The 22,802-nt window shown below is 41.2% G+C and overlaps 1 protein-coding gene across 1 annotated transcript in view; it reads right to left on the bottom strand.

The window, feature by feature from the left end:
• Nucleotides 1-16,548: 16,548 nt before the first annotated feature.
• The window catches only part of CRB1 (crumbs cell polarity complex component 1), a 52,532-nt gene continuing 46,278 nt past the window's right edge, over nt 16,549-22,802 (bottom strand). The window contains 4 exon segments of the mRNA XM_088799306.1: nt 16,549-16,862; nt 19,701-19,825; nt 22,296-22,655; nt 22,657-22,802. Coding sequence (XP_088655432.1) covers nt 16,609-16,862; nt 19,701-19,825; nt 22,296-22,655; nt 22,657-22,802 — 885 coding nt within the window. The 3' untranslated portion in view covers nt 16,549-16,608.

The raw sequence follows: 22,802 nt of genomic DNA, 5'->3' as shown, positions 1-22,802 counted from the left end.
TCATTGGAGGACTTGTTTATAGAATCTATTGTGCCATTTACTCTATTCTTATTTTAAAAAGCAAACAGAGAAATAAAAACCCTTTCTTCCAGCGTTTCATTGATGAATGTCTCTCTTCTGCCCCTTCTCTTAAATAACCTCAGAAGTAACTATTTCTGTTGTCACTGTCAGTTTACATCAAATTACCAGACTTTCAGTTGCAAGTCGGCCTAGTGGAAGACGAAAGACACATAACGTGTTTAATGGGAATCCTCTCCCCGCACAGCCTTCTCTCTTCAAAATCGTTTGAGACTTGGGCGGTCTAAACAGAGAAGAATCCTGCGAGGCTGAGGCTGGTCATTTCCAAAGGGAACATCACTAAAATCTAGGAGCCATAGCAACTTAAAACACCAAGGTACCTTACAACCGGCCAAGATAGACACCTTCCCATGTGAAGATTTATTAAAAAGAGCTTTTCGTTTTAGAACTAATGGGTTCTTTCAGAAGTCAGGTTTTCAAATTCCAAAAGTCATTTGGTAAAAGTCTACAGGCTTTAAAATTGGTAGGATTAAAAAACAAAAACCTTATGTTTGACTTTGCTAATAGTCCACCTAAATGCCCAAAAACACAATGAGGGGAAAGGATGTGTTCCCATTAGTTTTGAGGAATGTAAAGTACTCTTCCTTGCAGGGACACAAATCAAGGCTAACAGCATTTTCCTATTAGTTTACAGCCACTGCTGAACGGAAGCTGCCCTCCCTACCTCCAGGTGTAAGGTTAGCCCAGAGTTAACAGACAATATGGCTGAGATGGTTACTTGAGACTTTTGGGTCTCTTAGTTTAAGCACGCAGTACTGATCGCATTCAAAATGTCTGCATCGTCTTCTGAAATGGTTCTGGAAGTCCTTGCCCAAGACAGGAAGGGACGCAGGGATGCCTAGACCTCTGCTCCTTCTCTACAAAAGGCTCACGGGACAACTCACTGAAGGGCACCTCCTGTTGCCACTATTTGAACAGAATGAAGCTCAGCGTCTCTGTTTCCAACCCAATTCAAAGACTGTTTAAGACGAAATGAGATAATCCAGCTAAAGCGTTGGATTATATTTTAGTTCTATACTTTGCTACTGACAGTCTCAAAATGTCAGTTTTTTTCTGGATAATCTTTGTTGATGACTGTGGTCCTATGCTCTGTCATATCAACATTTGAATTACCGCTGAGCGTTAGGGGCACCGAATCCCCTTCTCGGTGGAAAATCTACCCAAAACTTTTGGCTCCGCAAAAAACTTACTGTTGACGCCTAACAGTGAATTGACTCATCTTCTCTTTGTTCTACGTATTTATATTGTAGTCTTATGCAGAGTCAGCTAGAGAAAAGAAAGTGTTATGAAGACAGCCATAAGGAAGAGAAAATACATTTACTGTATTTACTGAAAACCATCCACATATAAGTGGACCCATGTAGTTCAAACCCATGTTGATCAAGGGTCAACTATTTTATGTTCTTTTTTTCCTTGAATTTTGAGGTAATTGCCAAAAGGATATTCCCATGATGAACTTAAATCATCTGAAACGTAGGGGAATGTTGTTTCCTAAGTGCCCAAGAGACTTAGAACTGAGAATTTCAACTGTAAACTAAGCCTCTTCAATTCTGTGGTTGAGGACAACTCCCTCTCTTTCCCACACCCTAGAATAACACTCCTCGCCCCGCTTTAGGAAAAAAAACATGTCCCTCGGGCCTATAACTTTTCTATTCCACCACCATGTCGATTACGTGTCCTCGGGGAAAGGGCTGTGTTGAGAGCCTCAGGAAGAAAACTGTGATTAGTCACTAGTCTTGGAAAATCCTCCCCAGTTCTGTTTACAAGGAACGATGCCAATTCTGCAGACATGCTCGGCGCTCATGTTCTTTTCAGGGTCACTCTGTTTGCACAGCACAGATTAAACACACGGCCCCAGCATTTCAGTGTGGTGGGGACGCATTTACATTGCGCTGACAGCGTGGGTGTAAAAGGAACCCTCTGCTGCGAGTTAACTTTGGGGGTGCAGCTCCATGCAGAGAGGAGGGCGTCATCCTCGGCTCAGGGCAGCATAGCTCTGTGTGTGGCAGGCCTGACAACACGTCCCCTCCGTGTGAAAAGGCATTTTCATTCTGAAGTGGGTCTTAGAACTTGGTCCCCTGTGCAGTGGTTTCCTTCTTCTTGTTTATTAAAATTCCTTCATATATATATATATATATATATATATATATATATATATATATATATATATATGCATCTTTTCCTTGTCTCAGTAACCTGGGATAAATATATTGTTTCTACAACAAAAATGACAACTAGGTCTTGGATTATGTCTGTGTTCTCCCCAGGAAATAAATCTTCAATATAGAGTTTGTTTTCTCCAATGAGGTTAAAATACTTTGGAAGTAAGAGGTAGTGCAAAGGGAAATGGGAAAAAGCAATTAAAATCTGGGGATTTACGATGTTCCTGGCATTTTGTATGCCATCTCGTTGTAATCCCCACAACAGTCTAGGGATGGAGAGTTGATTGCCCTTATCAAAAACACGATTTAAGTATGTTCTCTGTATCTACGAGTCTGTTTCTGTTGGTTTGTTTTGTTTTCTTAAGATCCCACATATAAGTGAAATCATTCGGTATTTGTCTTTTTGTCTGACTTACTTCACTTAAGCCTAATATTCCAGGTCCATCCATGTTGTTACAAACGGCAGGATTTCATTCTTTTTTATTGCTGAATAATATTTCACTGTACTACATCTTCAGGGGACAAAGAAGGGAGTTTTGAATCCCAACAGTGGCTCTGGTTTTTTTGGTGTTTTTTTTTTTTTTTTTTTTAAATTTGGATGTGGTCTTCCAGGACCCATCAGTTGTTGTCCTTCAATCTAGTTGCGGAGGGCGCAGCTCAGCTGCAAGTCCAGTCGCCGTTTTCAATCTTTAGTTGCAGGGGGCGCAGCCCACCATCCCATGTGGGGATCGAACTGGCAACCTTGTTGTTGGGAGCTCTTGCTCTAACCAACTGAGCCATCTGGCTGCCCCCTGAGGTTTCAAATAAAATTTCCTTTGAAAAGGGAAAAAAAAAAAAAAAAAGATGATGTAAGCCATTTCTCTGAAGCCACACAGCTAGTGAGCAGCAGACCTGGAGTCCACATTGACAGGCTGTGCTGTGCCCAGCCGCGTCCCAGGTAGAGTGCCCTGTGGGGGGAAACCCCAACCGGCCCTCCATTTCAAATGCATTACCCTCACTTGACATGGTTACATATGGAGAGGTGAGCAATAATGTTTACTTTGTGTCCCCCGTCTCTTGCCTCTATAACCAGCCATGCCTCCCTGCTTATTGAGGTGGGTCATTCTTTTTTAGGGCCATTTGAGCATCAGCTTTAATGAAGAAGGCTGACGGGTGCAAGGATTTGCTTTGCGAGTTCCAGGAAGGTGCCTTGCATACAGTAGATGTCTGGCAGGTAAGCTGTCTCAATAAACAGTGCCTGCCTAGACCCTGAACAGTTCACCTGAGAACAAAGAAAAGGACCCATCATTCACAACTTCCAGTCCTACGGTTTTAACACCCCAACAGGTCTATCAAGAAACAATGCAGAGTATCTCCCAGGGTTGTTGCTTGCATACAGCCGAGAGCTCCCTCTGGTTTTAACACAATGTTATCAGGTGGTGATTACATTGCTTCCTGCTTCGGTGTCAGGAAACAGGGGATGGATGGAAACAACGGCACCCTTTCTGGGTGCCGACTTGCACAGCAGCCACATATCACTTCCAACTGTAAATACGAACGGGAAGCAAAGAAAGACGTTCATTGGCTGCAGGCTGCCTGAGCTCAGCACATTCCTGACAGGGTCTGCTGAGATGCAGATAACCGTACTTCTTGTTAACAAGTTCCCGGCTATTTTTCACTCCATCAGCAGGTTCTTGAATCAGTGCCTTGAATCGGTTTGACTAACATCAGCACAATCTGACTTGGGTGTAAAGTTTGAAATGGATGCATAATTAAAGCTTGTGCACCCACTTGCTAAGTACGGGGACTGATCCTTTGGAAGACCGTATGCTGCTTGCACACGTGGTCCCCAGACACTGTGCTCCTTTGCTGTCCCTGAGGGGAGGTGTCCGGATGGTTTCAGCGCACTGGGGAAGGTTTAGGGGCAAACTGAGGGGGACGTCCACATTCCAGCCCCGCCCAGGGATGTAAGGTTTCCGCGAACACAGAGCACTGCAGAGCTGTTTGCACACTCCTTTTAAGACATTGAATTTCAAAACCATTCTGGAGGAGCCCCTATTTTCTTGTAGATGTAAAAAAAATGACCTCAACAGTGTTTATGTGGAAACATGCACACATATTTCACTCTGATAAAGTATGTGAGTAGTACTTATGGTGTCAGAATTCGGTAAGTGCCAGTGGGGGGACGGTGACAGAGGTCTCCAAGATGCACCTGGTTACCTATAAAAAGTCTGATGCAAACAAGTTTATCCTCCACTGCCACATAGAAAATCAAGGAAGAAAGCAGCACATGTGTACAGAGGTGACAAAGCCTAACTCCTTTTATTTATAGGAACAGACTTCTAGCTTGTGTAGCAAAAATTCGAATCGGCATGTTCCTGGCCGTGGCCTCCTACAATTCATGGCATACTAGACTTCTGTCTCAAGGTAGGATTTCAAGGTCCATATGTTTCTATCTTTGGAAAGCTGTATTCAAACAGAGTACGCCATCTTTCTCTCCTCTGTTAACTTCAGACCTCATAGCATATCATAGGTGCTCAAAGTCTGCTGGACCAAATTGCTCAACGAGATGGTTGCAGAACCCAGGTACAAAGAAGGCCCTTAGCATAAACGAGGAGTAGCTCCGATATATCATGGTTACCTGCTGTATTTGACCGGCCGACAGGAAGACTCTGTCGGTCCAGACACCTGGCCCCATCTGGACCACACTTCCACCGAGGAGAGCTGGTGGGAGTGTGTAACTGCCGTCTGTGTTCACCGGGATGAGACATCCGAGCACATATTCTCAAAAACGGAATTTAAGCAAGTGTGTGTCCTCGTCGTGCCCACTCGAGCCACCAGTGTTGTGTGAGTTGGCACCCAGGGCACAGCCCCCTCTTCCCTCACAGAACGTCTGAACAGGTGGCCACTCACTCACAAACTTTGCCCATTTGGACACACGTGTCCCGTCACGGCTCTCAATGCATGCCAGGCTCTTTACACCCCAGAATGCCTCTTCACAAAGGTACGTGTCTGCCCCAAAAGGAGGGACGGCCTGTACCCCCCAGCCAGAGCAGGACTCCCGTGAAATACAGCACCAGTCATGTTTCAAGGCAGAAGACGAATTACATCCAGTTACACAGGACCTGTACCTCTTCAGCTCACCCACAGGTGAATATGAAGGTCAGTGTCACTACTTAAGGTTCTGCAAATCAGTATGTAAATCGAGGGGCTTATATTGGTTTCTATAACTGAAGGGCATGTATATTGGTTATTAAGTGGCAGTGGAGTTATGCCGGCCCAAACGTACCCAACCTTTCCCCTCAAGTATCTGGAAATCAGGGCGACGTACATACTGCCGGCTGTGAATATCTTCAGCGTTCAAAGGACTTCATAGGAAAAATGAATACATCCTGGATCCCGTTAGAGGCATAGAGTGGACTCTACGATCTCCTCATTTGTTCCCTGGAGCTTTTCTTTAAAAAGTTCCACAGCGTTCCCTGGGCATAGTTTGTTTCATGAAAAACTTGTGTTTTTGTAACCTATGTGTAATGGTACCTATTTCACATACCCATTTTACAATGAAGGGATGTTCACATTTCTAATTTTCTGAATTTTCAGGGAGGGCAGCCTGCTTAAAAACAATCTCCAAGTGTTGCATTTTGCAAATTAGGAAATGGAAACCCAACATTGTGCATTGGAGGATAAAACGGGGGCTTGAGGTTGGAAGAAGTGCGTGACTGAGTAAGTCGCTCACCTTGTTGGGGTCATAGATTTTGCATCTGCGAAGTGGAAACAGTGGTACTATAGGCAGTTAGTACATACTACCCGAGGCATTGCCTGGTGGGCAGTTGTGGTGTTGGGATCCCTCCATCGCAGAAAAGGCCCAGCTCTGGGCAGAACAGGCACCCTGACAGCCTGGTCACAAGAGGCCTGAGCCATGGGGTTAACTGGGCGCTGAGCCATAAGTCTCTTGGGGCAGTGAATGGAGAATCTTCTGGCTCCCTTAGTGCTGAAAATAGATCGCAGTAACCACATACTGTTCAGACCACCTCCTGCTGGGTGTGGGGTACATTTTCTATTGATCTGCACAAAAAATTGGGATATGTTTTTAAAGGAGAAAATGTATTTCTTAATTTTATGTACTCTAAGAGAAAAAAAGGTACTTAGAGCAAGACATAGTAACAAACTATGCCTAGAGAAAATTTTAATTAGCAGAAATCAAAAATCGGATTAAAGAATACGTGCCTTTGATAAATTAGTCCCCGCCCCCCAAAAAATCTCAACAAAACTGTCCTGCCTGTACAGCATTATAAAAAGAAAAAGAATTTCTAGGACACGGAACAGTTTGTATTGGTTTGGGTTCCAATAGGAAAGAATAAATCTAAGAAGATTATGGGGGAGTTTTCATTACTGAGATAAAACGATTAGTAAAGAAAGATGCTACTGTTTTTGGTGTAAATTCCCTTCTAGTCAGAAGCTGAGTGGAAACCCACATATAGTCACAACCTACAGGAAATAGTGGAGAGGAAAACAGGGCACAAGCCTAAATCATGGAATTATAGAACGACTCTTCCTTCTCTGGCTGGATTTTAACAGAAGTTTGGGAAATGTAACCCATAATCTAGGCTCCCCTTAACTTATCCACTGTTATATCCCTTTATTTCCCAGCTTTCTCTACCTGTTCCAGTCAGGGCTATCCACTTTCTCTACACCATCCACATTTTTCCCCCACTATTACAGGCTGACTTCTGACCGTTTTTCTGTCTTGAATGCTCCCCCACTTTCTGTTCTCCAAATAATCTTTCTCATGTTTCCTGGCCTTGTAGAATTCCCATTTCTGCCGTGAAAACGGCCCCTCTTGTCATAGCTCAGTGACCAAACTTCTGTGAATTCATCTTGTGCTTTGACTCCGTGCCCTAAATTAGGGGTAAATTGTTTGCAGGATGCCTCGTAGGTTTTTGTTGTTTCCTTTTGGATCTGAAACTAGATTGTAGTTTCCTTGAAGTTATTATAGTAGGATTGTATATTATTATACTGCAGTGGTTCCCTGGCCTCCTTCCTCTCTCCCTCTGTCCTACCCTTTGTCAGACATCATGTGGAAACAAAAGTGTGGATGGAATGGCTACTTTGGGGAGATACTCTCATTCTCTCAGTTCTGGACATGGGCAGTAATCTGCAGTGTCATGTGAACATATGAAAAACCAAAACACCCAAAACACGATTTCCTGCTGAGAGGCCCAGAATGAGAGCTCTTCCCTCGGGAGCAGTTACTGTTGACAAAGGTGGCTTAGAGGGGCTATGAGCTGACAGCGCGGGGGTGGCAGTGGGCAGCACATGCCCTCAGGCCCTGTTGAATTCGGAGAGCCGAGAACATTTGGAAATTCTTTGTAAGGCTTTTCTGACAATCAGTCTCATGAAAAATGATCAGCTTTGGTCTTATTAACGGTGCTCGTGGGGCAAATACAGAAATTTCCATCCATGTCACTCAGCTCCCGTGGCTGCTGTAGGGTCTTTCCTTCCCCTGTGATCCCTTCTCGCTTTTTCCTAGATTCCCCCTTTCCTTCTGGCACCACCCGTTTCTCCTCTCTCGGTGCTTGGGGCCTCTTCAACCCCCCGTCTAATGTTTATTATCTCTTGGGGCCATGCCATAAATTCCCTTCCTCCTCTCATTTCCTTAAGCCTGCTCAGTGATCCCCAAGGAGCCCAGGGCTCTCAGCCGAGTTCTCCAGGTTTTCCTCCCAAGCCTCGCGAATATACAACGTTCCACAAAGAAGAACTAATCATCCACCAGGCAACAGACACCGGTAAAGCTGACGCAGCACTTACATGAGTAAGAACCAGGGCCTTCTGGGCTCTCTTAACAACAGGCACCCCATTTTATTTGTGACCTAATTTCTTCAGTGAACAACAGCTTAATTAACACTTTGGCAACAAACAAACAATCGAGCAAAACAAAAAAACATGCCAGGAGAAATGTGCTTTTTGTCGTGCTAAGAAAATTCCTGTTCCGTCTTTAAGACCTGGATCAAATATCGCCCCTGTGAAACTTTTCCTGGCCACTCCCCACCTCTGTGAAAAATGTCATGATTTCCTCCCCTGTGCACACCACATAGCATTCATTCATTCATTCCTTCCTTCATGAAATTCTGCGCATCTGCTCTGCTGGGCACGGTCACCAGCCGTGGCTCGCAGGACGAAGCCCTAAGACTAAGGCTTGTGTAGGGTCACCTGTGGGCCAAGGTGCACGCACCCCACAGCCTGGAGGCTTGTACAGCAGCCTCTGAGCCGATACCCTTGGAGAAGGCCCGCGACCTCTCTCTGACTGTGTGCTTGTCAGTAAGTCGGGACAATGATATTACCTAAATGTGGGGGCTTTTGTGAACTGTACATAAGACATCGTGTGTGACGACCTCAGCCTGGCTGACAGTGAGCTCTCCACAGACACTAACCGTCATTAGCGTGCTTGTCAGCACATGTATGACGGAGGCGTATTGAGGGCGGTGTGGGCACCTGCAGAGGCCTCATGCTGACTGGGTGAGGGAGAAGGGCACGGAAGGCTTCATGGGCAAGTTTTCAGAACGTGTGTTTGACCAGCAACGAAGAATAAAATGAGGATTTAAGGCCCAAATAGCAACGAGCAATGTTGCCTTTAAAATGTCTTGTTTTTTCTTTTTTCTTTTTTTTAAATACTTACAACAGTGGTCGGCTCTTACTGACTTTAGAGGCGATAGATTGAAAGGACATGGGTTTTAACAATTCAACCATCCTTGAGAGTAAGTTACACTCCGCTCCCAGTCACTACTATTTTGAGGGGCCCTGCCCACTCTGATAGAATGTAATGCTTTTCTAAAAGTAAAGAGGGATTTGATGTACCCTGGAGGGCTGCTCCCCGAGTGTCCTGTGTGTCTATAGGATCATGTACAGGGGACAGACAGCTTGTTTTCGTATGGATCGAAGCGTCCTCCGGAATTGGTTCAGGAAAGAGCCAATTTCTATCAAATTCCACTGCAACGTGAATGATAGAGTTTCTGTGCATTGGGGTCTTGGATGGCAACGGTCCCCAAACACAGTGTGGGGCTCACTTCTCCTTAGACACTATCGTCACCAAAGTCCTTACGAATGACCAATCCTTGCCTTTTCATTCTGCGAATTTGGTCAGGAAAACACGTTAACTTTCTGTACTGAATATGTACTATCATTTTCATCTTAATTTTGATAACTTTGGGGCAGAATGCTGGCTACTGAAAAATTCAAAGGAACATATTAGTTTTAAAATGTACTTTTGTCCTGAGTTTTAGATATCAGCTGGAGTGATTTCAGTCATTTGTCAGGCATTAACATGTATTTTGCCACTTTGAGTAATGAATATAGTGGTACCTCAGTTTCCCTTTATAATATAGTTTTACTGACATCCACAGGCAAGGCACTGAGCCAAGCTTGGTGAGCAATGGTGAGAAATGGATAAATCAAAGAAATATTAGGGAAAGTGGGTGGAAGTAATAAATGTTCAAAGCTATGTGTAGAACTAAATTAAACCCAGGTAGACAATGAACTAATCCCAAATGTACTTTCCAAATGACCAAGTACAATTCACTGTAAATGGCCTATTTATTTTTGGATGAGCTACATTTAACTTATGTGATTATATGCTTTAACTTATTTGCTTCCTTCTTGTATACAATTAGTCTCCAATAGATTTCTGTAGTTTACATGAATAATCCGTGATTCAGTAATTTCAATTGTGAGAAACAGATAATAGCCATGGTTTATGTCTTTTAGAAAGAATTCTTTTTATTTTTTATGAAGGTTCAGATATTAAGTTCCCTACAGTGTACTTTGTTTTCTACATGTCATTCCATTTGCTCCCACAAAAATGATCCACAATGGATTCAATGAGTTGTAGCCTCATTTCCTAAAGGTATCAGTCACTCAGGAAGAAAATCCATATTCTATAAAAATCTATACACTCCATTATTCTCCAGAATATCAAAAAATAGGAGAAATTAAATTCAGGTCATGTTAAACTAGACAACAGCATGACATTCAATTGCATGCTAGCAGTTTTCAGTTTGGTTGACAACAACTCTGTTTTTACTAGCAGGGACTGACCCCAAAAGTGCTTTTGAGTAAAAAAAAACAAACAAAAAAAAGACACCAGGGAAGTAATTCAAGGAAGTTGTAATTAACAAAATGCAAGCAACTTCTTGGTTTGCTTTGAGTCATTTGGTCAATGCATTGGTTTGTTCCTAATTTCTGAAATGATCTGTGATAGACTTCAACTTCATTTGGAAGAGAATGAAGTGTGTCAAGTGACACACAAAGAATTCTCCAGGGGGCGGGGCTGGTAACTAGGATTTATCTCAGTTTGCCCAGTTTGGGCTGTTGTCCCAGCATAACTACTTACAGTGCTCCCTTCACTCTCAAAATATTCCCATTGGACAATAAATAATATGGTCATCCTTCTCATAACCGACATACGTCATTATAGGCACATTTCAAATATCCTCCTGATTTACAAAGTTGGAGAAGCTCTGTGGGTGGAGGCAAACATGGAAGTCACCCAGTTGTCTCACCCAAGCTCTTTATCCTCTGTGTATATCGTAGTCGCTCAACCATGCTCGGCTCAGAGCCTTGCCTAGAGCAGAACTTCAATAAATGGTCAGAGAAATGGATAAATAAATTAATTTAAATACCAGTTTCCACTAAATCCAATCTTGTAGGAAGGCAATGATCACTTCAGGGAGATTTTGAAAGATGATGAGATTAAGTTAACAGGTACCGTGTTTTCCCAAAAATAAGACCTACTCGGACAATCAGCTCTAATGTGTCTTTTGGAGCAAAACTTAATATAAGATCCGGTATTATATTACATTACATTACATTACATTACATTACATTACATTACATTACATTACATTATAAAAGACCCAGTCTTATATTATAGTAAAATAAGACCAGGTCTTATATTAATTTTTGCTCCAAAAGATGCATTAGAGCTGATTGTCTGGCTAGGTCTTATTTTTGGGGAAATAGGACAAATGCAAAGCTGTTTGATTTGATTAACTAGTCAAGTCAGTGACAAACTCCGCCTTGGTTATTTCTCACAGTTGTCTGTGGGTCAGCCAAATTCAGAAACACCTGCAACCCAGGAGCCCCCCTCCCCCACATTGCTTGTTTCCCTTCTATTTTAGACACAAGAGGAAAAGGGTTCTGAAGGTGAAAGTCTACGTTACGTGATTTCTGTGAAGCCAGTGGCAATGACCTCACATTAAAAAAATGAAGAGCATTAATTATACTCGGTGAAGCAGAATTCTTAATAATATGTGAAACGATGAAAGGAAAACAGATTTGTGAACTGATTCAGACCTGATTTCAGGGACTGCATCACATTTGAAAACTGTTTCTTATGTCAGTGCTATATTTACTCCTCCCTGAATGCTAATTAGTGGAAACTCAGTGATAAGTGACAGCGCTTTTTAAAACTGTGATTTAAAGAGACTGTCATTCTGGGTGCCTCTTTCCTGAAGGGCAAATTGAGAGAAGACAGAGTTTGCCATCTGGAGGATGATTCCTGTGCCACTGGCCAGTGCTCTGTCCTTCACAGGGGCCTGAAGATGTGGGCCGCTGGGTGTCAGCCCTGCCATCAGCCTCTGGAATTCAGAGCGGCCCTCAGAAACAATTATGACTCTGTCATTCACAAATGACTCCACATCTTTGCTGCGTTTACTTTTATTTTATGCTTTACTCTCTCGGTTTAATGAACTCCATACGTTTATGAGTATGAAGGCGAGTTCCCCATCACCTGCTAGACTTACTATGTCTCAAAGAACGCTTCCCACCCTGGGATTCTGAAACTTTCTGAACAGACTAGTCAGGCCATCTGGTAATCAACACGTATGTTCAGACTCTTTCATTTAGCCGAAGAGTAACTTTGTTAGTAGACGTGTCTGCCCACTTCTCCAATCCCCTATGTTCTGTGACCCTTGTCACCTCCCTTGATGTCATCTCTGCAGTGTCACCTCCTTGTAGAGATGTGGCAACCAACCATAGGCATCAAAGTTTCAGGGCAGAATTGGAAGAGTTCCTGTTTGGTTTTCCAAACCATTCTTGATGATGGCTAGCATTTACATTTTACAATGCAATGTATTTCTGACATCATTATTTGACCATAAAATTTAAGAAAGAAAAGCACCACTCATAGAAACTTTCTCAACTGCTCCATTCTTTTATGTATTTATTTTTTAATGGCGATTGCCTTGATTCAATTGCAGACCTTGCCTGGAACTGACTGGAGTGAGGCCGACCTGAAGATTTGCTCAGGAAAGCGTGGGTCTGCGTGCGAAGCAGTGACAAGCATCTAGGTCCAGCCCGTCCTTGCTCTGGGAGATGAAGACGCCTCTCAGAGGGTAAGTGGGCCAGAGGTGATGGTGTTCGGCTTTCAGTTTCGAAGGCAGCAGCATAATACATTATTGTATGTAAAAATACATTGTTAAGGAAATTACTCCTTCTCAAAAGCTTCTTCCCTATAACATGGCCCAATGTGTTACTAAAAACACCCAGAGGTGTCCTTTCCAATCCTCATTTCCTCCAACTATCAGGTGAGCTTGGTCAGTTATCCAGCCTTCCGGGTCACATTTTCCTCAGCTTACAAATGCAAATGTCATTTACAAACCTAGCCTACAATTCTGCTATCATGGTAGCAGAAGCAATGATCTCAAGAATTTCTATAGACAGGGTACATTAGTGGTGTTTCTTCATTTAATCATAGATGCTTAAGATCGTCACGTCCATGCATCTCAATCTGTGACAAACATTTTTTTCAATACTCATGACATATGATGACGTAGAGTCCATCTGAATGTTTTCATGGGCAGTTCACCTAGGTGCAAATTAGTGCATTACATTATTAAATAGTTCTAATGTTCACTTGTTTTCCTTTCTGCTGACTTGACATCTTTGTCTTATGTCTGCTCTCTGTATTAACATAGAATAAATCTACTTTTTCATTTTTGTGATAACCCTGCAAACATGGGAAGGCAGTTTTGTGCTTTCCTTAAGTCTTCTCTGTCTAGAGAAAACAAACATCCCCTTATTGTCGTATTGTCTCCACAACACCTTTTTCTAGGCCCCGGGAGCCATGGATGTTGTCCTTGGAATGTGGTGCCCAGAAGTAAAATCTGCTCGTTGGCAGGTGCTTCGTTCCATCCTGGCACTGACCCAGGAACTGTCCTGTTCACTTACATCCTCTGTGAGACCCTCACCTCATGGTGAGTCAGCCCCATCTAATTTATCATTGTATTCCCAGTACCTACTAAGGGGCAGGGCACATAGTAGGGATTCATTTAGCATTTGCATAATAAATAAGAAAAAGTGCAGTACAAAAGTAAAATAGTCCATATCAGTAATAATTTTGGTAGTTGAAAAACATAGGTTTCTTTTCTTCACTGGTTTTCTACCTAAATCACTAAACTCAAATTTTACGTATCACCATTTCCAGAAAAATTTCCATTTTAATTCTGCAAACTTAAAGTTGAATAACTTTTATTTAAAAACCTAGAAATGGCAAAATAATCTTTAAACACAATTTAGTGGAGAATTTAGAAGGTGAGAGATTCAGGTGGCCCTCAGGTTGACAAAGTCATATATTTAAAAAAATGGTTTATCACAGCGCCTGGCCCAGAGTACGATCTCAGTAGTGTCAATGGAATTTGTCTCTATGCTGCCAAAGCACTCATTTCCCCAAACCTCTGTATTTTCTCTACTGTCCTAGTCTATAAAAACCACTCTCTAGGTATACTTGCACAGGGAAGAGACACAGCCAATAACAGAGACATAGTTTAGTTCACATGTTAAATCTTAAAAATAGACAAAATGATTTTTTAAATTCAACTAAATACGGGATATGTTTTAGAAGCTCGGTCTAGAGGCATTTGTGTGAATTTCTGTCATTTAGGTACATGGCCCTTCTTGGGGTCAGGTTGAAGTATGGCTAGCTTGGGCTGGGGCAATGTAAACCTCAGGAAGAACACGTAGGCACAGCGTCAATTCTAGAATGCCATCTAGAGGAAAGTTTGCCAGGGAGGGAAAGGGCAGGGGGCCTGCACCTTGGTGGCCACAGGTGTTTACTTGTAGTGTCACATCTGGGGAGAGGGCACAATTCAGGAAGATGACCACTGGTGCTTCTGAGTTCATGATGTGATGTGTGTGTGAGAGAGAGAGAGACAGAGAGAGAGAGAGAGAGAGAGAGAGAGAGAGAGAGAGAGAGAGAGAGAAATGGCTGGCTTGCAGATGTCTTACCATGCAAGACAGTCAGGGCAAATGAAGACAGTTATCAGAGGATGAGAAGTCTACAGATACAGAAACAAAGTTTTTATTTTTCTGTGCAAATGTGTAAAAGCCATAGTCACACACAATGCAGTTGGAAATACAGAAGAATAAAGACAAAGGGACAGCATTTTTGTTTTGAGCCAGACATTTGGAAAACAGAAAAGCAATCGACCATGACAGTGACAACAGAGGCATCAGCACTTTACAGAGAAAGAGACTGTGAGTGACTCTTCTATGTCCTAGGAAGGGAACATACCACATGTGGAATGGCCTGTGAATGTATAATTACAGGTATGTCCAAAAGGGAGTCACTGTGGAAACTCTACATGTGCTCTTTGGCTAGAGTCCAGTTTGCGCCTACTTTAAATATTTGAGAATGCACATGTTGGTGGGAAGGTTTTCCCCACGTCTCTGTCACAAAATCTGACTGTGGAACAGCACATCTGAGATCGCAGTATGGCACATGCTGCCAGAGTGTGAGGCAAGTGGGGGAATGTAAAGGAAAGATGCCAAAATTAGTCGCTCCCAGTTGGAAATGACTGCCAGGATGCCACAGGATATGAATCCACTGCATAAAATCATCTAGTACTCTTGGAAAGTAAAATGGAATATATTTCCTTTGCTTTTATAGGACACTATTTTGTCCTTTGGGTTTGAATGTTATCTTTAGGTTTGCCTTGGTCATTTCCAAAGAAAAACAACTTTGTTAAAAACAGTTGGGACTAAATGAGTATTGGATATCACCCAATAAATAAATTACTCTCACATTTTCAAACCACGACAGATCCTAAGGATATAAACACATTTACAAAATGATATTTGGCAGGCTATTGTTATTGGAGTTGCTTTCTAAAATAATTTAGAGGAACAAATTATTTTCCCTTCAAATGAACAGAAATAATGTCTTCTTTAGAAGGCTATATCCACACAACGATATTTAGCATAAATGATAACATGCCCGTGGAAGCAATAGAAATATGAGCAAATAAAGTTACTTTCTAGTTATTATTTTATATATACTCCTAAAGCTATGCAAGAGTTTATTAATTTTTGCATTTTTTATTTCCATCATTTAGATCCATCATTTCAGGTATTTATTTATTTAAAAATTTTATAATGCCAAATATATTTCGATTATAATAGAGTTGCTTTTTTTCAGAAAGATAGTTGAAGAGGATAAATTTACTTGCAAATTTTAGAAAAATATGCCTCCAAGAAATTCATGTTTTATAATGTATCTCTTGGTGTGTCCATATACAGTAGCACTTATTTGTATCAACTATGCATTGAGAAGCAATTGAATTTAGTCCATTTGATGGAAATGTCAATAAGCTCATAAATTTATAAGCAATTAACATAAGTTATTCTTTTTGTATGGAAAGTATTACAGGAAAAAAACGGAGAAAGGGTTTATCAGGCATTTTATGGGAGGAGAGAAGGTTTTATGAGATCACAAATTATACTGATGAGGCATAATTTGAGTATTGATACCAATTATATCAGAAAATTATCTTTTGCACTTTTAGAGACTTCATTTCACGTCATTCCCTGCTTTCTCTTTATGTATTTTTTTAACTTACCAGAGAACTGGCAACATTTCCTATGAAAGGCTATGTATTAAAAAATGGGTGGATATATGAACAGTTTAATCTGTAATTTTCAAATTGTCATGTGATGAATAAATGGGAATCAAAGAACATGAATGACTTAGAATTAAGGTGAATAAGGGCAACTCACATTATAAACAACGCAGGGAAATGGAGTGGGGAGAAAATGGTTTCTTATTGCAATGGTCATTCTAATATGGAAGTGTGAAGTACGATAGTAACTTTCTACAAAATGCAGTCAATAATGAGATGTTTCTGTTATAGTAAGAAAAACTTTTTTTTTACATTTAAAACTAGAATAGGTAAATATTGGATATACTCATAAAGTCTTTGTGATATGCTTAAAATCATCCTTGAATTTATTATAGTTTTCAAGCTTTTGTTTTTTGTTCTTTTTTTTTAGAGGTCTGAAATGAGTGAAGGCCTATCCTGAAATTCAATGGCTTTTAGGTTTGGGGATGTTCCAATGGAAGTTAAAAAGCTTCCTGCTGGCCCCACTCTACCACTGGCCCATCGTTCAGACGCAGAATGAGGTAAGAGAGAAGCTGGAAGAGGCTCTGGCAGAGGCTGAGAGAGACAGAGGAAGACAGGCCGCTTAGGTCTGCCTCACAGTACTCACTGATGCCGGGAATTTCACCATTGCACTGGAATCCATTGAGCAGGTCCTGACACAGGCCGCTGTTGAAGCACAGATCCGAGGCACACTCATCAATGTCCCTTTCACACCCTGAAAATAAACAGAAACAGTGGAAACCCCACTCCCTGTTGAATAGATTGGCTGTGAAATGGGGCAAGAAAAAAGTGGCCTCATTTACCCAGAATGATTTAAGTGTAACGTACCAATACCCATACAATTTATATATGCTTAATGGGGGAGATATTCCTTAAAATAACTTTAATGAATGTTGGTTTTAACGGAAATAAGTTGCGCGCGCACACACACGGGAAAACAGGTATAAATATGTAGAAGCCAAGAGAAAACTGAGCCATGAAGAAACCAGTTTCTCCCCCAACAGCTCAGTTTTTGGGGGGCACACAGGAGCCATGAGAGTGAGGCTGTGTTCTGCCACCCCAGAGTCTGGAGAGCTAACTTACCCTCAGGCTGTCAGGATTTGGATCCATTGGTGCCTTAAGCTAAGGGAAAAGCTCATTGAAAACAGAAAAGAAATATATATATATATATATATATATATATATATATATATATATATTAACCATATATATATATATGAATAAACCATATATATATGGTTTATTCTGAGACAGGTTGGTTTATTATTTTCCTTCAGACTCCCATTTTTTAACAAAAGACAAAAGTAGATAATTAGAAGGTTTCACTTGCTAACAAGTGAAAACTTGCTACAAACTTGCTATCTGGTTTGTAGCTAAGCATCATTTTGGAATGTTCAGGTAAAATGGCTTCCAAAGCCAAATTTTCAAAAGAAGTGGTATAAATTCTAAGGCAATTTGAAAGTTTCCTCTTGCTTCTACAGAGCGGCTTACAATGTTGAAGTTTTATGTAAACATTTTTTATGCCCCACCCCCCAAAATGGAAGCCTTGCTTGCTGGGTCACTGCCTACTCACTAGGCCCAAAATGGCAGGGGCTGAGGTGGTGGGTGGGGCAGGGCCAACCCCAGGTATAAAAGAAGAAGAGATTTTTTCCCAGAAAAACAGTTGTTTATCTTGTTGGATACTGAGTGTAGCGGAGACATTTTGTTTTCCTTTTCTGGCTTGGGCTTCTGGGCTGGAAGGAGATTTCTCTGATTAGATCTGAGCAAAACGTGACAACTGCAAGGGGCTTGAGAAGCACTCTCTGTGCTGGGGGCCCAGAGTGTTCAGACCATCCATCATTCACAACTTGCCAGGATGACACCATGAAGTTATAGGTTTAACAAGACAGAAGCGAAGGCAATTTGTTAGAGGACAGCTTTTCAATATTTGTGGACCTTATGGAAGTCACATGGCTCTGGGTCTTGGGTGAGGACCCAGCATTCTCTAGTCTTCCTGTAGCTCCTCTTTCCCCATTTCTTATCCACATCTTTTTGAACTAAACAGTGCACACACACATAGACACATTCGTCAGAAACATTTTGGAGCTTTCATTAGAGGTTAATTAACAGATGAAAATTTGAAATAAATAAATCCATTAGCATGCAGTAAATTAACTAATGATGATGGTTAAGGACTTTGAAAGTAGAGTCTACTGACTGTGTGTTCACTACTTTAGAGAAATTTATCCAGATGGAAAGACTCCTGGAGGAGCAAGGAAAACTCTGAGCTTTGTTTTCCTCCAGAGTTTCAAATCAGTAATTTTTAAATGACAGATACATGTTCCTTTTAAGGAATAAATGTTGGGGGAAAGGGAAGTGTTTATTGTAATTGGGACAATGTGTGAGTGGCAGAGAGAAATAATACAAGGCTTTAGATGAGTTTTGTGCACTGTGCCATTAAGCAGAAATGGAGACCGAGGTAGGAAGTCACCAGCACGTAAATACAGAGGTGTTTGAAATTTCAGACAAGGAAATATTTGCAATATTTTGGTGATATATGGAACTGAAAGGCCACTGAATGGTCCTGGGTTAATAATTGGCCGCGTGATGAAAACTGGTGCCGTGGAAAGAGCACATGACTACAGATACATCCTTCTGTGCATACACTTGATTGGACTGTCCAGGCCACTTCGAGACGACCACAGGAAGTAAGGACTAGACTCATCATTGAATGTTAAAGGGTAAAATGCAGGTGTACGGATATCCTAGATTCCCTGCTGTTCTGTAAAAATGGCCAAAGAGCTGCACCTCTGTGATACCGAAAGAATCTGGTAAAACAGAATATTCAAATTAATCCACTCTGTCACACAGTACAAATACACCCATTATTTTATTAACTGCCCTTTCAGGATAAATTAATTCAGGCCCAATCTCTCTGTGAAATGTGTTTGACTTTAATTTCTCTAATTTGTTCACTGTAGGAAGTTTGACCAGAGATCTGTATATCTGACTGTGATGGTATATGAGATGGAAGAGCACTTTTCCATTTTCTTTCCATTGTTCCAAGCAAAGATTGATTCATGCATGTAGCTAGCATGTCCAGTAGATGGTCAGAGTCTCTGAAGGCAGTGCCGCCTGACTGCAGCATACATCTGGACTCACATCGGTCCTGTCACTTGACCTCTCAGCCTCAGGTTACACAAATGCAAAACGGAAATAATGACAAGTGAAGATAACAAGTGTAGCATGCATGGTATGCTGTTCAAAAAATGGTTAGGCATTGATCATCCATTTACCTAGTATCTATGTCATATAGAGACCCGGTCTGTACTCATTTTGGGGACATTGCTCCCTAAAAGCTACGGAGTATGCAGCCTTTCGACCCTTGACCTCACCTTCAGCCTGATAAATGCATCTCAAATTTGCCTGCGTTTTTAGCAGGTCACAGATTGTCTGAAGGCACGGACAACTCCTTATCAACAATGACTGCATTTGGTGAAGAATTGTTGAAGGCTTTCTTTGGGAAACGTAGAATCACATGGAACTCTCCTGTAAAGCTCTAATGAGATTCACCATTCCCCAGTGAAGCCTGGCCGGCACATGCATTGGAGTTCACCCTGGAACTGGGCGCAGTCTCCTCTGTTGTAACAAGTGAGATTTGTCTTATTCCAACAAACTGTTGGGGGTAATCTGGTGTCTCTGAAGAGATAAAAATAACAGCCACAGCTGTTCATCTTGTTCCTCTCATTCAAGAACACTTTTTGAGAAAGTTCATAGATATGGTCAGTGCCAAACTAATTAAGCACTCAGGCTGGCTGAACTACAGATGCTAATTGTGCTGCCTTATGCAAGAGTCACTTTCTCAGTAAAGCGCTAGAGGGCGCTGTGACAAAGCATGGCTGTAGATCTTCCATCTCTGCATAGTTTTCATTGGTGAGATAAGATCTACACCATAGGTGACAGTAAAGTCAGGGTTGAAAGACGTTTACTGGAGCTAGATGGTTGCTTCTTTGCTGATAAACCAACACGGGCTGCAGGAAGACTGCATATCTTTTAAAGGCCAGGAGGGCAAGGACAGAGCTCTGGCACCCAAACACTCATGTGATTTCTCTGTTGGCTTTGGATCTGAACTCCGGTTGCCTTGCCAACACTTGCTAACAATTTATAGCTTTGTAGCATGCCAGCCAAATGCTGTCTAGGAGGCTTGTGTGCAGCACTCAGTGGTAACTACTTGTGAATTCAGACCATGGCTCTTTTGTATAACAACAAAGCTGTATATGTTAAAGGATCCTTAAAAACTGCAGGGCAGAGCACATTGTTAGAAGCTAAGCAGAACTTTATTGCAAGAGAAACCCAGTGGTCTGAAGGGACTGATTAAAAAGGTTTGAAGGGTGGTGCCCAGGTCCTTTGATTCACTGTGCATGTGCATGGTATCTGATGCCTAATTAATATTCAGGAAATAGAAGATGAATTGAATTTTGTCCTGTTGTGTGTGCTACAGCTAATATGGAGAAATTAGCCTACATGACGGTGAGTGTGTCTTTTCTCATAAGAGCTAATCAATTCCACTTTAAAAAGAAAATATGAGGACTTTTCAAAAGAGCCAAAAAAAAGTTAACCATTTTGAAAGAGGTCAATTACCAATACAAATATGAAGCTTTGTATACATCTTATGTTTAAGAGACAAATTTTGAATCTCGTTAGAAGATATTTTTGAGAGCTTTAATCTTTGAGAACTTGACTTTGATGAATTAGTCAGAAAAAAATACTGGAGAAGTAGTGACTGGGGTGTATATGTTTATTTTACTTATCCAAAGTCACAGTGGCAATACTATTAATTTTGATCCTGAATGTCTTTTGCTTTTAGACAGGTAGTTTACCAGTTGGCAAATGAGTTGGTTAACTCGTGAGCAGTGACATCTTGCTGGAATGTCAACACTTAGACCCTAACACATACCTTGTCTTCACATGCTCTGAACAGCAATAAATGTTATGGAGATAATACATCTTCTCATAGCTATGGCTGCATGTTACGTCTGCCAGGAGATTCATCAAATCAAGGTACAACCTCTGAATCAGTGTAATGTCTACAAGTTGCCAACGACTCCAGGTGTTCTGTCCAAAATATGAGTATATTATTACTTGTTAATAATACCCTCTCACCTCCCATAATGACTCAATTGTTTAGTGAATTTAAAAGCAGCACAAGTTATAAGAATTCAATAATGAATTCTACTTATGTGGAAATATTGAAGTAATGTGACTTAATAAGAAAATATTCATTTTTATTTCTGTTTATATAACATGAAATGGAGGTGATTACTTCTGTAGTTTGAGAAAAAATACTGCTTCTGCTGTTTTAGAAAAAATGTTGTGGAATACTTTGAAATGGGCGATAATACAATAATTAAATATTTATGGCATAAATATATACTATATATATAATTATATACCTATTATATTTATAGGTATATAATTATATATAGGTATATATATAATTATATACCTATTACATTTATTCATATATAGATAATATATATTGAATAAATGTATAGATATAATAGGTATATAATAGATATAATAGGTATATACATATATATTATCTATATATGTATATACATATATATTATATATATATGATAAGATTGTCCTCTGAGCTGGTTTTTCTATCTTGTTCCCTCATTAATTAATGAGTTCGATAAAACCATCAAAACATGTTTATTTATTTGTCTGAGAGTTACGATTTCTCTTTGAAATGATACTTTAACAGTCTTTTCAGGGTTTTACAATATTTACCTACCTGAAATAACCCAGGGCACTGTTTTAGGGATAGGAGTCATGCTTCCTCCAACAATACTAACATTCAGCGTTTGCATTTATCATAAATCTATTTGTTTCCTGAGGCCTCAGGCTGTCAGACTCTGGGGCTGTAGGTCCTGAGACATACTCTAATGAAGGCGACTCAGAAAACATTTTGCTTAAAATCTGGTCAAAACACTGCCAACTTCCTTCTAGAACATTCCAGCAGGTGGGATCCTGTCTGTACGTGACCAATGTGAGTCCTGTTCAGCATGGCCTATATGTTACCTGAGGAGACAGCTTTCCAGTTTGGCAAGGAGAATGCTGCGCTTAGCTCTAAAACCAACCTTTATACGCACGTTATGCTCACCTGCAAAATTTTCCTGTGAAATTTCCAAAACAGAGGCAAGAATAGCCCCTGGTGTCACTGATGCAGGTGGCCCCATTTGCACACTGGTGACTTTGGCAATTGTCTATACCCACGTCACCGTTGACACCAGTGTGCCCAGGCTCGCACCTGCAGTGTTAGGCGGCAGCTCTGTCAGAGAAGTTGCCATGGTTATAGAGGTTTGAAAAGCATTCGTCAACATTGAGTTCGCCATGTGGCCCTGCCCATCCCATGGGACAGGAGCAGTGATAAAAGCTGTAGATGTTTTCACAGTTTCCTCCATGCGGACAGGGGTTGGAGTTACAGGCATCTAACTGCAAAGAGCCAGGAACTCCGGAATTCAGAGATTTTGAAAAACTGCTCTTCCTGAGGTTTGTTCATGAAACCATGAACATTTTCAATGTAAGAGAGAGAAATGCCACCGGTGTCTATTGTGCTCACACACCCTGGCAGGCCCCACGTGTTGTCAGCTGCTCAGTCACCCATGTG

This window comes from Rhinolophus sinicus, chromosome 6, assembly GCF_057876585.1.
Source record: "Rhinolophus sinicus isolate RSI-liver-muscle chromosome 6, RSI-T2T, whole genome shotgun sequence".
In the NCBI taxonomy this organism is placed as follows: Eukaryota; Metazoa; Chordata; class Mammalia; order Chiroptera; family Rhinolophidae; genus Rhinolophus; species Rhinolophus sinicus.
This window is presented reverse-complemented; position numbering and strand designations above follow the sequence as displayed.